The sequence below is a fragment of the Rhamphochromis sp. 'chilingali' genome, assembly GCF_963969265.1.
Source record: "Rhamphochromis sp. 'chilingali' genome assembly, chromosome: 18".
Classification (NCBI taxonomy): domain Eukaryota; kingdom Metazoa; phylum Chordata; class Actinopteri; order Cichliformes; family Cichlidae; genus Rhamphochromis; species Rhamphochromis sp. 'chilingali'.
Window position 1 is genome coordinate 29,087,196 of NC_137945.1, and position 18,065 is coordinate 29,105,260.

The 18,065-nt window shown below is 46.9% G+C and overlaps 1 protein-coding gene across 3 annotated transcripts in view; it reads left to right on the top strand.

Annotated features, from left to right (window-relative positions):
* zeb1b (zinc finger E-box binding homeobox 1b) overlaps window positions 1–18,065 on the top strand; it is a 53,581-nt gene that overhangs the window by 24,593 nt on the left and 10,923 nt on the right. For all 3 annotated transcript variants that reach the window (XM_080864782.1, XM_080864781.1, XM_080864780.1), the window contains exon 2: window positions 13,722–13,877. In XM_080864782.1, the coding sequence (XP_080720908.1) occupies window positions 13,722–13,877 (156 nt within the window). The remainder of the gene's footprint in view (window positions 1–13,721; window positions 13,878–18,065) is intronic.

Consider the following 18,065-nt stretch of genomic DNA (forward strand, 5'->3'; position numbering starts at 1 on the left):
CACAACATAACTGCACATTTTCACCGTACCTGTGTTACCTTACCTTTTACACCAATGCTAATTTATTTATCCATTAACTTTCAGTGCTGTGAATGTGATGCAAACTGCAGGCCATGTTACCACACGGGCTAAACTGGGCTAATTAGTCAGTCTCACCTGCTATTTGTGCGAGTCACACGCTGTCTGGTGTAATTCACAGCCAGACTAGTTTCCTCTGAAAGTGTAGTCACCATCCTGTCTCCTCTGGCAGGTACTGGAAGTGTCGTGTCAGCTCTGTGTTAGCTTCAGCTTCCTCCTACTCCTTAGATAAAACTTCCCGTTTGCATGCAGGGTCTCAGAAGGAGGGAAAACTGTGGAAACACAACACAATTTGTCTGCAGCAGAGGTGTTAGAATGTGTGTATGGTTAGTTATGTAGTGATAAATGGAAATTTGGGGTACTTATGAACAGAAAGACACCAATACTTCTCTTCCAGGAGTGTTTTTTTCTCTCTCTCTCTGCGCTCTTCTACTTTCACCCTCCCTCTCTTTGTCGATGTCCAGTTGGAGCACCTGGGAGGAAGCAGCTGTAGGTGGTGATTACAGTTCAGAGACTCCAAAATAACCTCTCCTCCTCCCTGCCTGCTCTCTCTCTCTCCATTCTCTCCTTCTCAGCCGCCTTCTCCCGGCCTCCTTGCTCTGAATCAGCCCATCGTGCAGATAACAAAGGGAAGTACTGCAAAAATTGAGAAAGACAAAAGAAAAAGAGCACGAATGCTCTAAATTGCCTCCTTCACTGCTATTTGTGTGTGTTTAAATAAAGTGACTAATACACACCACTTGGCTCATCAGTATGGGGAGCAGTGTGCTCAGCTTACACGGATGAACACGGGATGAATAATGTTAGGTGAACATTGCTGCGTATGACCACCCCTCTCTCCGCCCATCTCCTGTGTGTGTGTGTGCGTTTGCATGTGTTTACTGTGCTAAAGCTCCCATCAATCACACGCCCAGGACCTTTCAGCAAGCCACACATGCACACACACACTAAGACACCAACACACACACACGGCACTGCTGCAGAGTTTATTAAAAGCAAGAGTGTTATCACTGATCTGGCAACACCTGTACACACACGCACACAAATTATATTTATATACACACGAAAGGGTGACAAAATTAAAAAAATAACACTAAATACCTTTCTAATATGCTGGCAACATTTCAGAACAGCTTCAGTGAGAGCTGCCTAATGATGTGCAGAGACCAAACGTTAAGTTTTGCCTCGCATATCTCATGCAAATACAGTAACTGACATGTTTTTAGACCATTTGGCAACCCAGAAATCCTGACGCCTAACAGCCAACGAGAGCAGATTTTACCACGAAATCCGGTGGTCTTGCTCCAAACTCTTTTACTGAATCTGTTTAACGGTGAAGCTGAATCGTACGCCTCCATCAAGAGCCTTGCAGAATCTCTGCATCGAGTGAATTTCTCAGCTTGTGTGGAACTAGTTTGTGTCTTGTATTGCTTGGTATTGCTTAGCATTTGGTATGAACATGTTCAAAATCTCCAGACTGAGATCTGTTGACTGCAGAGACAGTAACAGATGACTCAGATGACTTGAGTTCAGCCCAGAAACCACCAGATCCCCATAGTATTGCTCAAATGTTCACCTTACTGCTTTAATTATTTCACAACCAACAGGACAAGGAACAGTCATGCTGGTGGGGTGACAAGAAGAGCTAGTGCTTGGACAGAGCCGTCTTTCTTTCCTCTTCCTCTCGGCGACAAAGTCAAATCACAGCGGTCAAACAGGAAGGCCGGTGTTCAGGGTCACACACTGCCCGATGGAATTCCCCCTGACCGGCAGGGAGAAACGTGGCTCTGTTTGACCCTGTTCAGTCACCGTGCTGTCAGAGACACAAAAAGCAGGATCCTCTTCTTGCTCTTTGGTGTTTTTCTCCCAGTATCATCTCAGCTCTCGCAGAATCCAAATCAAGTGTAGGCCGGGATGACTTGTTTAATAAAAACAGGTCAGGAAATGTGTCAGCAGCCAGTTGCTGTAAGTAATGCTGCTGGTTAGCTATAGGGTTAGTTTGGGGAAAGTTGGCTCGAAAAGGGGACTTAACAACATCATCTTTCCTGATGCAGGTTTTCCCCCCTAGGACCATCAGATAGGGTCTCTCAAGTGTTTCTACTTGAGAGTACTTAACAAGAAAAAGAAAAGAGAGAACATTTCCCTGGCTGTTTCCCTGCTAAATTACTTCACATTATAGGTGACTTCACATGGAATAGTCCCGAGAGTCCAGTCCAATGATTGCAGTGTACTTGGGTAATCAGGGTCCCACCCTGTTGGCTGCAGCATGCAAAGAAACCCTGGTCTGGCCTCACGGAGCAGAAACGAGCATCTGAACAGAGCAGGAAAGAACATGACTAAGCTGAATGAAGGACAAGACAGCTGCATGTGACTCGCACAGAGTGACTGCATTGTTTGGTTGGCAGTCGCATTAGTCGCACTTTTCGAATTCATTCCACACGTGTTCCCCTTCCTCAAAAGCAACGGTTCATTTTTCTCCTGTTTACAAAGCTGGAGGAAACAAAGCAGGGCGTAATGGCAGGAGTAAACAGAAGCTGTGTTTGACTCGCTGGAGGCCCGTTAGCATAGATGGCAGAGAGGAGTGAGAGATTTGCCCATATCGATTACCCCAGCCACACCGTCGATACTCCCCTCCAAATTCTGACACGGGGAACTAATGGCCTCCCCGGGCCGGTGGCACACAGACACACGCCCATGCGCCTGAGAACGTAATGGACAAAAGAGGGCCCGTCGATACATCACTGCATGATGAACCTGCGCTTGCCTGCTGCCTCAGCCATTTCACTATAGAGCGCCACATCCAGAGGGTGCATTAACAGTGACGCTGCTCACTCGGCCTGCCATTTTTCATCTGTCCACCCCTGTTCTACTCATCATAGCTTATGTATTAGTTACACAAAGTACAGCTGAAGGGAGTGAGTGTTGAGCAGCCCTGTGGAATAATGTGACCCCACTCCACATACACAGTTTAGTTGAGGTCTTGCATCATGTATACGCACATGCACACGTTCCTTCTCGCCTGGTTTAACAAGACAGATTTTTGTAGCTGTCCATCCAACAGGACGTCTGTAGTCCACCCTTGTGTTCATCTAACAGCAGGGTAATGGTGTGAGTGCTACTGCTTGACTGCTCTTCAGCTCTGTTCGCCCCAGGGGCTGGTGTTGTAGGGGGGGACTAACCCTTCCTGATCACAGAGGGAAAGGCCATTTTGCCTGGGGAGAAAGGAAAGGACAGTGGTGAAGGGAGTGGGGGTTGTTAGCGGAGGAGTGAGGTGACAAAAGAGCGTTTGTGGATGCAAGTTTATGTCGTTAACCCCTTTCTCTCTGCGCTTCACGCGAATAAGAAGAAACCACTGTGACAACTGCGTGGTGGCCTCGGGCGATGTGTTTGATTGCGCGCCGTGTGTGTCGGGGGTTGTGCAGGACGTTTGGCCTCTGGAGTCTTGTGACACAGATGACATTCTGGAAACAGGAGAGTAGTTAGCTGCTGTTGAAATGCTACACAGAGGAGAGTTTTCATAAAAAAGGAAGAGCTCGCACAGCGCTTCTGAGTGTTAGCGTCGCTATTAGTGAAGCCACAGTAGGTTGTCAACACGGATCTGGACCGAGTCCTCGCTGAGGTGTGTCGACCTGCTGATCGCTATAAATGGGGAACTTGCAAGTGTTGTAAAACTAGATGCAACCAATGAGCAAAAGGGAACTTCTGGGTTATTTCTGCACTTCCACCTGTCCGTGAATGTGTGTACAAATGTGTGCAAATGTGTCTGTGTGTGTTGCCTATTGCCCTGCAGCCTGTCCCCTCGATGAGACATCTGTCAGGCAGAGCCGCAGCGTCAACACCTGACCTTTACCGAGGCACTTGTGCACCAACCAAATGTTGTCCCTTGCCCTCGCTCTTTTGGGTTAACCCTCTTTCGTACTGCCACTCCCTGGTTGTCTTGATTTCATTTGTTAATTAATATTATTATTCACATAATTTTCCTCATGCCTTCTTCTTGCAGCCCTCTGTTTCCTCTCTCTGTTTTTCATGCCAGTCTGTCAGACTCCCTGTCACTCCCTCCCCGGGGCAGCCATCAGTTCAGTTGAGCATCATATGTGACAGCCCAGCTTTGTCTTTTTAAGCCATTAGCAGTTCCTGTCCTCCCACTTTGCCACCATTCCCCTCTGTTTACCTCTTCTGCCCTCTTTCTGTTGCACATCTCTTGCTGCCGACTGGCCTTCTCAGTATTAATCTACATTGTAAGCGCATTCTCGGCCAGAGTGAAGAATTGAACAGTGTAAACGTGACAGCGCTGATGGCTGAATGTTCATTCGTGTTTAATGAACTGAAGTTAGCAGTGATGAGGCTGTGCAGTAAGGTACGCTTACAGGTAAGCAAGATTTAATGAGGTTTTTTCACATGGAGACTTGTTTGACCACACTCCTCCCTCTTTCCCTCCCTCCATTCTTCCCTCCCTCTTCAGAGGCCAGTGTAATTCTCCGTGCTCTGCACTCCCCCACAGTAAACTGTCAAGCCTAATACAGGCAGGAATGTCCAGTCACCTGCTCCTAAAATGCAACAGCCCTGTGCTACACTAACCTAATATAGGCCTGCACTACACAACCAGGTTGGATAACATCATCCCTGCTCATTGCATATATTTAAACACACACCTCAGTGTGCTTCAGCCAAGCTGTTAGGCCACAGTCTTGCAGTTGCAAAAAAAATCCCCCTCCCCTCCAAAAAGGAGGTTTTGGCGTTCTCCCAAAGGGAAATAAGAAGTTTGTAGGAAAAATTCACTCAAATATAAATTCTATTTTTGCTTAGATGGAAAGAAATATTCAGAGTGTAAGTAGCAAGTAAGATAATATATGCCTTAAATATATGCAAACTAGTCCTGCGTAGTTTCCACAGTCGGGAAACTAAAAAAATACCTTGCACACCCAATGGCTCAGCTGATACACGTCTACAGATCCAGCTGGCTACACTCACAATTGCTTTATCTCTGCAAGCTGCATTGCAACCCATCTCTACCCCAGTGTGCTATCTGTTTTTACTGATGCCTGCTCTCTTTAAGACTGGGGGTCTTGCTTCTCTCTTCCCCATTCAAATTTCCATATTCAATTCAATTCAATTTTATTTATATAGCGCCAAATTACAATATAAGTCGCCTCAAGGCGCTTCATAGATACAGAGAAAAACCCAACAATCATATGACCCCCTATGAGCAAGCACTTTGGCAACAGTGGGAAGGAAAAACTCCCTTTTAACAGGAAGAAACCTCCAGCAGAACCAGGCTCAGGGAGGGGCGGGGCCATCTGCTGCGACTGGATGGGGTGAGAGAAGGAAGACAGGATAAAGACATGCTGTGGAAGAGAGCCAGAGATAATAACAAGTGTGATTGAACGCAGAGAAGTCTATTAACACATAGTGAGTGAGAAAGGTGACTGGAAAGGAAAAACTCAATGCATCATGGGAATCCCCGGCAGCCTACGTCTATTGCAGCATAACTAAGGGAGGATTCAGGGTCACCTGGTCCAGCCCTAACTATATGCTTTAGCAAAAAGGAAAGTTTTAAGCCTAATCTTAAAAGTAGAGATAGTGTCTGTCTCCTGAATCCAAACTGGAAGCTGGTTCCACAGAAGAGGGGCCTGAAAACTGAAGGCTCTCCCTCCCATTCTACTTTTAAATACTCTAGGAACAACAAGTAGGCCTGCAGAGCGAGAGCGAAGCGCTCTAATAGGGTGATATGGTACTACAAGGTCATTAAGATAAGATGGGGCCTGATTATTTAAGACCTTGTATGTGAGGAGCAGGATTTTGAATTCAATTCTGGATTCAAACATGTTCAGTCTTTACGTTTTTAAGTAAGAACAGTTGAGTTTCTGGCATTTAGATGTACCGTATTTTCACGACCATAAGGCGCACTGTGCTAAAAGGCGCAGTCTCAGTTATGTGTGCCCTTACTGTATTTAACACACACATAAGGCGCACTGGACCATAGGGCGCATACAAGTACCGTATGCGTATTTAAAAATAAAGCGGGAGCAAACCTGAGTTCGGTACCTTACTCACATTTTTATTACCAGTAATCGTCATCATCAACAACACACAAGCATACAAGTGTGCATATTTAACAATAAAGCAGGAGCAAAACAAAGTTTGGTACTCACATTTGTATCATCAATCAAACCCATCGAAGTCCTCATCCTCTGTGTCTGAATTTAACAGCTGCGCTAAATCTCCATCAAACATGCCAGGTTCACTTTCTTCACTGTCAGAGTCACTTTCCGTGCCGTGCGGCTCCTCGGAAATGATGCCGGCTTTTGCGAAAGCTCGAACAACAGTGCCAGCAGACATGTTAGCCCAAGCATCTACAATCCATTCGCAAATTGTGGCGTAACTCGCCCGGCGCTGCCTTCCACTCTTAGTGAAACTGTGGTCTCCATCGGTCATCCATCGCTCCCAGGCCGCTCGCAGCCTTACTTTGAACGGGCGGTTCACACCGATGTCCAGCGGTTGGAGTTCCTTTGTCAGGCCTCCCGGAATGACAGCAAGCTCACAGTTCCTTTGTTTCATTAGTTTTTTCACATCGGCTGTGAGATGGGCACGCATAGAGTCACAGATTAAGAGCGATGGTGATGCGTGGAAAAAACCACCTGGTCTCCTTACATACACCTCCCTCAGCCACTCTTTCATCATTTCCTCATCCATCCAGCCCTTTTCATTTGCCTTAATGATGATTCCTGCTGGAAACTTCTCTTTAGGCAAAGTCTTTCTCTTAAAAATCACCATAGGCGGCAGTTTCTGTCCATTAGCATGGCAGTCAAGCACAACAGTAAAAGAAGACTTTTCGTGCCCTGTTGTGCGTATCGCTACCGTGCTGGTCCCCTTCTTCTCCACAGTGTGACTCACCGGGATGTCAAAAGTGAGCGGGACCTCGTCCATGTTTGTGATGTGGCTGGGCTGGATGTTTTTGTCGCCGATGTGTTTGCTGCAGTAGGAGCGGAAGATGGCCAGCTTTTCCTTATAATCCGCTGGAAGTTGCTGCGCTACCGTAGTCCTGGTCCGGATGGAAAAATGGCACCGTTTCATAAAAAGTGAAAGTGAAACTGCTTTTAGCCGAATGGTGACCGTTCAGGGTTGCGCCCACACTTCACCCTTTAGCGTTCTCATGGTGTTCTCTACTACGTCCTCCTTACAACACACAGGGCGCACTGCGCTATAGGGCGCGCCGTACTTTTTGAAGAAAATCTAAGACTTTTAAGTGCGCCTTATGGTCGTGAAAATACGGTAATTCTCCCACTTGTTGATGACAAATAAATAGTCCAGTTTGTACACATCCCACTTTAATTTCACTTGTGTTTGCTCAAACGGCATTTGCTGACCCGGCCGCGCTACTGCCGTTAATGCTGAAGTGGCTGGAGAAAAAGGAAACAAGCCATGTAATGAAGTTTGATGCTCCTGATGTAGCTGACTACATTTAAACAGGCTGAATACCTTCAGGCAGCCGCTCTAATAATATCCTCACAGAGCCTCCACTCCAAATGTCAAGCCCAGACATACAAATTGGCAAAATGAAAGGAGAAGAACACCAATATAGTGCTGTGCAGCTTTCCAAACTCATCAGTCTGTACATGCAGCCTGAATGGAGTCTGACAGCAGAGGTGACGGGGACGTTTCATTCTGCCTGTGACGACCAAATGAGATTTGACGAAGGCTAACGCAACATTAGCCCAGGTTTGTGCTCAGTCGTCTGCCGCTTAAAGTTAGAGTGGCTGTTAACAGAAGGAAAACAACTGTTTACCCAGGTGTGCGCTAAAGGTTTTCTGTACTGGCTAAATATTTGTGTTGCTCTTTTTGGTGCAGTGTTTTTTCATGTGTGTGTGGGTGGGGGTTTCCAGTGCAGTCAGAAGTGAGGAGTAATAAAATTGCATCACTCAGGTAAAATAGTTTTGTTGGCCTGGTGGTTGAAAAAGGGAGGAAGAAAGAAAAAGCAGTGACAGATCAACCGTGAAGAGGTAAAAGAGAACAGAAGGAAGGTGGTTGCTGGAAGCGTGACTGCAGGTTTTACCAGAATCTACAGCAGATGTTTCCTCTCCTCACCTCCGTGTTCCCCCCCTGCACCACCTCACACTTACCCAACTCCTACATCACTGCCTCCCTGTCACCTGCCTGTGCTGTGGATGGCTGGACCGGTTGCGGGAGTTTGCATTTTCTCACCACAGACCTGCTGAGTGTTTGAGAACAGGCCTCTTCACTGATGGACAGAGGGAGGCTTTAGAGATACTGGAAGTGGGTAGCAAAGCAGGAGGTTTACTTCTCCTTTTTTTTTTTTTAATAATTTAGTTTCTTTTTTTGGGGGGGGGGCATCTGTGTTATGTAAATGTATCAGTTACATTCTTTTCTCTCACAGTCACTCGTAATTATTAAAATCCTTCAATAAACAAGGCAGATTTTTTAACTGCTACATTCAGAACACACATTCTCTCAATTAGGTGTACAAGTGTTATTACCTTGGATGGGGCCTTCTCACCTCCAATATAAACATGAGCTGGAGGAATAGTGTAAACTTGGTGGCAGGGCATGCTGTGGATTGTGTGTGTGTGTGTGTGGTGTGAAGACACCCTCTGGTTCCTACCAGCCCACCTGGCCTTATTTAGAAGAGCTAAGAGGAGCCAGAAGCAGCAACTCACTGTGGACACCCAGTGCAGTGAATGTGTGTGGTTCATCATTAGCCCTGCAGAGAAATACCATCACCGGCCGCTCTGGTTCGTACCTTTACCAGCCTCCGACTCACTTATCTGGGGAGTTATTAGGACTAACTCTGACTAATAATAAAAACATGTGACCTAACAAGCAAGGCCCCCCTTTTTTTTGCTTTACTTTACACTCATTAACACCCACCTTTACACCTCCAAGTATCATCATGCAGATTAAGAGAACAATAGCCTCCATTAGGTTTAGTGTTATCATGGAAAGTGCTCATCAGATGGGAGATGAGTGACCCGCAGAGGCTCATTAGCTCACGTGCTAAAACCTTGATCAGTGTCATTAGGAAGACAAAAGCCCATTGTCTTCCAGCTCACCTCTAAAGTGATTCCAGTGAAGCGCTCTGCTCCACAAGTTGTTGGAGTGCTTTGACAGATGCTGCAGTCTCATATGTGTTAATGAACGGGAATATTTTTCATTTCTAGCAGTCATAGCAAGTAAATACAGAACTGCGTTAAAAGTGACTAATTCTCAGGACTGCTATTCTTAACTTTGGCCCGTACTAGTGCTTCTGTTTTTTTGGCCTTCCCAGCCTTGCTTGGAACGGTGAGTAAGAGTCATTTGGGGAGTTTTTGGAGCTGCATGTTGTGCTGCATCTGTGGAGGAACAAGCCAGTCGCAAACTTGCTGGGAAAAACAGTCTTCTGAGACTTAAACGTCCTCTACAGCTAACTAGGTGGCGCGAAGGGATTCTGTTTTGTGTTATTCACAGTTATATCTCTCAAACCAAGCAGTTCAGGTCAGCCTCTGTCGACCTGCAGCCTGTGAGCAAGCTTACCATAAAAATCCCCATTTCTTTTGTTTTGTTATCGCCACTTGAGTTGACCTTCCTGACTCTGTGGGAGGACGGCTGTTGTTTTAACAAAACCAGCAGCGTTTACCTCAGCACTGAATGAGGCGCCTCACCTTGAGACGGCATTCTTGAGGTTTTGAATGGCACGGCTTTGTTTTACTTTGGTTCGAGCTGGGGTTTTTTTGTAGTGGTTGCCTTCCCTGAGAAAATGGCATTGCAGAGCCACAAGGGCAGACTCAGTGACGGCAGAGCCTGTCCTCTTTGAGGATGCCTGTGGTAGCTTCACCGCTGCCTGCCTGGCCCTGAGCTCCAAATGAGATAAGTGGCGTACCTCAATGAGGGAGCCTGTACTAAAGCTAAATATAGAGATAGAAGAGAGGTAGAAGGGCAGACAAAGAGTTGCCGGTGCTCGCTGTGAGTCAATCTGTCTAATCGTGAGCGGAACTACAGCAGACCTCACAATATGTGTCAGTCAGTTGACTGAAATTAGCAGCAGCCAGAGAACACACCCTTTGATCTGTCTCTTTAAGAGACAAACTCTGAGAAAAGTGTTTTGGTTGGACATTCCAGACATAGCTCCTACACATTCTAGTACACGAGGCTGTCAGTCAGCAACGATGAGTTATAGGTTCCTTACGGATATCCTCGTAGTTAATGAATGTTTGTTCAAAGACTGTCTGTGTCACTGTGTCCAAATCCAAAGCTCACTTTTTAAGCCAGTCACTCACACCTTCAGGGCCCTAGAGCACAGAGATAGCAACCTCCCAACAAGGCTGAGCTGAGATAGTGCCATTCCTTTCTGACACACCTCAGTGTGGCAGAGCATAAACTGCACCAAGCACTCCTCCCTCTTGTTCATCAATCAGGCCAGGTTTAAATAGCGAGAGCTTAGAATAAGAGCCGGTGTGTTTACACAATTACAGGACACTAAGTACTCGTGCAGGACCAACAAAAGTGAACCTGCATTCGGGGACACATGGCACTCAGTGTTCCGTGCCGCTGAAAGATCAGTGACAACACGTCTGCCAAGGTGATCGCCGGACCTGTTTTGGGAGTAACCCACCCAGTCATCGGTTCTTTGCCAGTAATTGATACAGCCTGGCAGGTGTCATAACAAGACAGGCCCCTCTATCTCTCCGGCAGGCTTATTTAAGTGTGGCTGACACAGACTGCCTGGCACTGTCTTTCAAAAGACTCTGGGAACTTTGCAAATGGGGAAGGAGGGTGGCGAGTGATGGCGAGGGTGGAGAAACTCGAGCAACTGTGGCTTTAGTCTTTTACTAAAGCATTCAACGACAGCCTGCATCTGTAGCGTGTTAAAGAGAGCTTTTTGCAGGAGACGCGAGGTACCATGGAGTGCTGTGATCCACACGGAGGAGTTCTGGTGCATCTTCAGGCCTAAGCCACACTTAAAGGCTGTTATTTTCTCAGGTGTTCCACACATTGAAACCTAGAATAAGCATAGTTGAAGAAGTAAAGCTCCTCACCTCCTCCACCTACCGGCACTTTTTCTCTCTCAGATGCGTAGGAGTCATCCTCCTGTTGTGTGCTAGCATGCTAGCGCTAATGAAGCCAGCTGTCCAAACGCTCAGCCTGGTCAGCCAGAAGGGACCGCAGCCTTTGTTGATGCTAGGTGTTACATCTCCTGTTGGAACACACACTTTTGTTTCAACACCGCCAACCATTTGGCACAGGAAGGGCCCTGTCTGTTCAACTCTTCTATCACACAGACACACACGGGCACCCGCGATCCACTACTTCTATCTCTCACCCCATTTGCTGTACTTTGCTGCTTTTATTGTCCTGCTCACTGCCACCTCCCCATCTGCACACGCCAGCACATTGATTTTCTCTCTACAGCTTTATAGTTGATCATTTTCTTTTGACACTGCCTGGCGGAGCGCGTTGGCTTTGTAATCGCTGACCTCAGCTCCACACCTGAGTGGCTGTGGCCCCACAGCCTCTCAGACTCATCCCAAAGCAGCTTCTGTTTCACAATGAAGTGCTGCACCCTGAGCGGACAATCCCCGGCTGGGTCGCTCTTACAGCAGAGAGAGAGTTTGGCATTGTTAGGCAGACAAGCAAGAAGAACCGATGCAGAGCAGTTCATACATAGCAACGTGACATCAAGCTAATTAATTATAGCTTTATTTGAATGGGATCCCAGCTTTGTGGCTTCAATTGTTCTTGCCTGTCAAGGTCTTTAAATAGATTGCAGGATGTATCCTGGATAGCGGAGCCAAAGGATGTGCAACACCCTGCCGAATGTATCTCTTGAGTGTGGCGCTCACATCACGATAAAGAAAAAGAGAACCTACTCTTTTTCTCAGAGAAAGAGGAAAGAGGTTGTGAGTGAAATAGTTCTCCTGATGAACCCCGATTGGATTTCACAGCTGCGGCACAGCAGCGATGACCCCGCGCAACGACTCGCAGAATAACAGCTCCTCTCCCTCCTCAACCGCCTTTCATCCCTCGCCGCCCCCCTCGGCCTTTTGCACAGTTACTGAGTGAATACGAACCAGTTGTAAATGACCCGCACGACGCAAAAGACAGAAGGAGAGCGACCTCGCTGAAACAATTCTCATTGATTGAACCAGAGGCTCACGATTCTCCCAGATACGCCTCCTCCTGACAAATTTGCAGCCACTTCAGAAAGAGGTGGGCGAGTGGGGATGGGGAGAGTGAAGGGAAAAAACTGTTCAGGTGCTTTGTACTCAGTGCATATTCTGTGAGTGAATGCAGGTGGTGTGTGCGTGTGATAGAGCGCGTTGTGTGATGTGAGATAAAGTAGCCAGAGAGCTAGTTTGAGCGCCGCAGCCCGGGCCCTCTGCTGACGGGGCTGCTCTCGCTGGAGAATTGATTTGGCCTCCGAGAGGATCTGTAGCTCTCTCTGTGGAACAGAGGGATGGAGGAGGAGGGGAGGGGAGGAATGGACGGAGAGTGGGTGGAAGTAGCACAGGTGGAATTGAGAGATGGTGGAAATGAAAAGAAGACACGGGAGCACACAGCCAGCGCTCGCACACACACACACACACACAAATGTGAAACAGACAGTCGGTCAGGAAAATTTACTCCCCGTAATAACCCTCTCTGTAGGCTGGCTGTCTCGATGTCTCCTGGCTCCTTCAGCCCGAGCAGGTCACACCGACTCCCACACAGCACACACACCACTTCAGCACGAAATCTAATGATCTCACACACTGCTTTAGTGTGCCTGTGCGTGTGTGTGCAAGTGTGAATGTTCTCTGTTCCTCTGCTGCACGGAGCCTGTTGTTCAGAAGTTTGTCTTCACCGTTGGATTCAGATCGCTCACATTTTACTGCACCGAGCATCAAAAACGTCTCCGGCATTATTTTTAACGGCCCCTCGTTCACTCCGTGTGGTTTTATTCTCTCTGGCTTTAACAACACCCCCCCCCCTCGGTAGGGGTCATTTTAAGTTTCATCTAATCTATTTAGCCTGGGTTATTGGGTTGGGTTTATTTAACTGGTGCTCCCACTCCCTGCCCCCTCCTCCTCCTGCTCCTCCTTCAGCCATTCCCTTTAATAGTTTTGACATTTAAATGACATAGTACATATATTTAACCTCGCTGGCTCCTTGCACACTCAGCGCTCATAAACACAACGCACATACAGCACACCTCTTATTACCTTAATCAAAAAAATACAAATGCCAAATGTGTGCAGCTTCTAGGATTGTTGTGGATACATTTTTTTGTGGTCTTAGGAGTCAGTCAGCAGCACATAATGGAAGTTTTAAGACTGTGACAGCCACAACAAACTCACAATAAATCACAACAACCGACGGTCTCTTCACGTTCATCCTTTCACAGTGTAAACCGCTGCTCTCCGTCGCTTTTTGAAGCCTTGCTGCTCACTCAGTGAACAGCGGGAGACGGAGCTGCTCAGCGTACAGTCCACAGATTAGTGTTTTAGGAAAAATCCGCCTATGACAAGTGATACTGCTGTGGGTTTGGATCCCAAAGTTAGCCGTTCAATTACCAAACATTTATCTCCAATTATCTCCGTACCGCCCCAGCAGCTTCTCAAAAACATGCACCCCAGTCATTCTGATGTCTTCCCTTGTTTCTTCTTTTCCAGTCACTAACTACAATAATGTGGTGGAAGCCGGCTCAGACTCGGACGACGAGGACAAGCTGCACATCGTGGAGGAGGAAGGCAGCCTGGCGGACGGGGCCGACTGCGAAAGCACCCTGCCAGAAGATGAGCACCCCAGGGAGCACTGCTGGGACCGAGGTGAGGATGCGCAGTGTGTTGTCAGTTGTTGTGAAGCAAGCCTACCAGCTATCTTGGCCTCTTTCTGAAACACAGTTGATGTTTTTGCACCAGGAAAAAGCTCCAAACGAGTGCTCGCGTAATCTGATTTTCTGCTTTGAGATTCGAACGTAACATGATTTAGTATTTGCTACACCTGTCTGTAGACAAATGCTGGTTTGTTCAGTATCTGAAGATGAACAACTATCAGAACATTTATATTTTTATCATTTCTCCTCTGACTGGCGTTCGTGCCACACTTATTTCTGAAAAAGCTTCTTGTTTTTTGGGGGTTGTTTATGCATTTGCTGTTGTTTTAACCTCAGCAAATGGACCGTAGGCTAAGTTAAGAAAGGCCTCGCTGACATCTGCACACAGTTAAGTACCAGGCTTTGTCTCATTGTGAAACAGAGTGTGAGGAAACAGGTACTACATCCAGCTATGGCAGGAAGCATGATATTAAACAAAGACAATGCCAACAGAGGGAGAGACCTTCAAGCAGAAAAAAAAATAACCTTGTGGCCCACCGAGTCAGTGGAATGCTTTATGGCACTGGTGGGCATTGGCGGGGCCTCCGTGAACTTCTTTTTACCTCAAAGCACGCGGAAGTGACATCAGAGGCAGCTCACCGCCACAGGAAGGGGCTGACGTCACAGCACTCCCCCCTCCTACCCACACTAAACAACAATTGCAGGTGCTGAAGGACGTTGGTGTTTCAACCTGGGCTCAAGGCCTCTGTGCTGCTGACCTCACACTGCATGCGCACATAAATCTGTATTCGTACTTGTGGCGCTGTGAGCTTCAGGCTTGTGCCAAGAACTGAAGGTAATGAGATATTCAGCATTTTAGCCTGTTGTGCTACTTGGTCGTTTTGGGCTGTGACGTGTGAAACAGAAAGGAGGCTTCAGTTTAGCCAGAGCTCAGGTTAGCAGAGTGAAAATGTCCAGTAACATATCACTTTCAGTCTGTGCAGTGATTTTTTAATGTATTTTAATTCCTTTGCAGTGAGCAGCCTTCAGTTTTTGTCGCACAGTCACACCACAGACCTGTGCACGCCGCAGCCACCTATTCACCAGACGATGCTGTCATTCTCATCACTGCTCTCCAGCTGTAGCTCCTCGCATCAGGGGAAAGTTGGAGGAAGAATAATGTCATTGGTCTTGGCTCGGGCTTGTGAACATTAAACACTTCAAAAGCACGAGTTACACTGAAACAGCTCAGTGAGCTGGCCGTGCTCCACAGTTATGCCTGATCAGGCATATTTTCTTTTGCCTTCAGTCATGTACAAACACACACGCTCTGTCTAGCCCACATCTCATACATCAAGCAGCATCTTAGCTGTCGCCCTGGATCGCACTGATGAAACACGGGAAAGCCGCAGTCCTTTAAACAAACCCTTGCTCTCGGCCCTTCATCTCTCCTGCACTCCTGAGAACAGAGTATCTGGTGCAAGCCTTGAAAAAGTGACCACCACCCACTAGTCTTCTCCTCAGCAGAGCCCGGTTTGCTTCAAATTAAAGCCTTGACACCCATTCTCCAGAGACTGCTGTGCTCCAAACTGGAAAAAAATGTTGTTTTTCTGCACCGTCCCTACTTTCCTTTTTTTACCTCCTCATCCATTCCCTCACCATTTCTGTCCTTGGGAATCATTCCTCTTGATTATACGGTATCATGGGTCGCCCTGCTCGCTGTCATTACTCATTCACTCCTAAATGATTGTGGAGCAGCGCAGTATTGTTGCAGTAAACTGCAGTCTGCTGTCCTCTAAGGACAGGCTGACTAAGTCATGAGGAGGGAAAGGTAAAGAGAGCGGTGACCTGGGAGGGCCTCTGCTTTACATTTAATGACTCGAGGAGTGTGATTACATCTCAGAGAATAGGTAGGCTGGAGCTGGAGAGCTTTGATATGGCGAGGCTGCAGTGAAAGGCTGGGGAAACACAGTCTTCCCTGTTTCCTCACTGTTAGCTTAATATGCAGAGACAATATTTGATGCTTGCTGAAACTCCATTTTGTGGTTCTCTGTGGCTTCATGGACGCACATCAACACCTACAGTGCGTTCCTGTGTGCCTCACATCATGTGATGTTAAAACTGAGCCACGGGAAAGGAAGAAACCCCCGAGGGTTGGAAGGATTGCTCAGTAGAGACTCAGAGCACAAATGTTTGATATCACTAAGCCAAGGATAAGTAAATCATTGTGGACTTGGAAATACCTCACATCCCTTCTCCTGCTGACAGGAGATAAAGTGGAACATCTTTTCTAACGAGTGCCTGTGTGAATCCCGATTGCTGATACGCATCGCCCAGCCGAGATAGAATCGGCAGACGGGTCTGGACGCACGACCACAGGAAGCAGCAGGGGCAAAGGTTGGCCAGGGCAGGAAATGCATCATGGGACAGCATTGTATCTTGTTGCAGAGATGTGGGCAGAGAAGGGAGCGAGGGAAAGAGAAGAGGAGAGAGTGGGTGGTCTGGTGATTTTGTTCTAAGATGTGCTGTAGTTGGGTTACACCGTGCAATAAATAGTTTTTTAGACAGGAGCTGCAACAGAACATCCTGCTACAACCTCACGGGGGCCGAGTTTCTGCAGCTGTTTTGTAACTCGCTTGTGCAGCGGTGCATTCACATCCCTGTGTCAGCAACATAAATGGCCTATGTGTGATGTTTCATAGCAGGGGAGCAGCCTGATAACACGGAGCCGCCTCGGCAAAGCCCGCGAACCCTTCTGGCCGGGCTCTGTACCTAGCAAAGAGCCGAGAGAAACACGTCATACCTTTCCAACACGCACCCCCAACTGGGACTCTACTTCACACACACGCTTAACATTTTGGTAGCCTAAAGGTGTGTTTGGATGTTGCCTTTAAGCGTGAGATGGGAGCTAAACCCAGCTTGCTGTAGCAAAGTGCTGATCTGCTGTCGGATCATCAGTTTGCCACATGTGACACATGTTCTGCACGTCAGCATAACTTTAAAATATGAAGCTTTCACTTCCAACCGACTCTCGTGTCTGCCAGTTAAACGCAGCTCACCAAGCAGCAGATGTCCATGGAAGCTGCTTTCTGGGCTAATTTTGCTCAGCCCGTCATGACCTTTATCGAGCCCTGAAATAGTGAAATGAATAAAATCTGCCCATCAGATCTGTTCCATATTTAACCAATGATGGGTTTAGATCCCATTAGCTCCAGTAGAGAAATTAAAATATTACCACCCACCCAAAAAAAAAGTGTTGATGAGATAAGTTTAAAACATGAAATGTAGGAGAGGTATATTTTTAAACCATTGAAAAGCATGTCTAAAAATGAGCTTCCTTTTCTGTAACTTCACAGTGTGGAGTTAGATCACATGTGTTATGTTTTTTTAAAAACAGGCCTGTCTTCTTATCTGGATTGGCCAGTATGTATCGTGCGAGATAAAATAATTGATTGATCTTCCTGTAGCAAGACACATCTTGCTCAGAATTGGATACTTGGCCACTTTTAAACCAGGCTGATTTCATACTGTGAATATATGGCAAGTACAGTGTATGTACTTGAGGCGTGTCTGCTACTTACTCACAGTTGTTCCTCTGTTATTTATTCGTGCTGTGCTTTCTCTTGTTGGACTTTGCGGAAGTGTGAATGTGACTGCTGATGATTTGTGTGTCTCTCTGGGTTAGCTGTGTGATAAACTGGTCCACCTGGTTAGGATCAACTGCGGTGACGCTCACTGGATTTAAGCAGTGAAGGATGGGATTCAACTCTGTGACCAAATTTAGATGGAAAAGGATCTCTTCCCTCTCTCTGTCTTTTCACCTTTAACTTTTTCAACTAATCTGAATGTGGTTCAGATGTGTGGCAGAGTTGTCTTTTGAATGGCTTTTTGATGAGTGGGAGGTGGTTAATTCAGCTTACCTCTGCTACGGTCGTTTTTTTTTAACTCATCAGAGCAAATGCTAGATATTGATTTTCTCATCTAACCCTTAGCCAGAAAGCCATTTCCCAAAATGCCAAATGATTTCTTCTGCTATGAAAAATGAGGTAAACATGTCTACGGGGTGTTACTGTTGCTGCTGAGGTCATGGGAGAAAAGCTGAGTGATATTCAGGGGGTTTTCAGCCCCCTAGTGTGGGCTGAGAATTCCTCGATTAGACTTTCTCAGCACCTGCTGCTGGCTTGTGCTTTCACACACACAC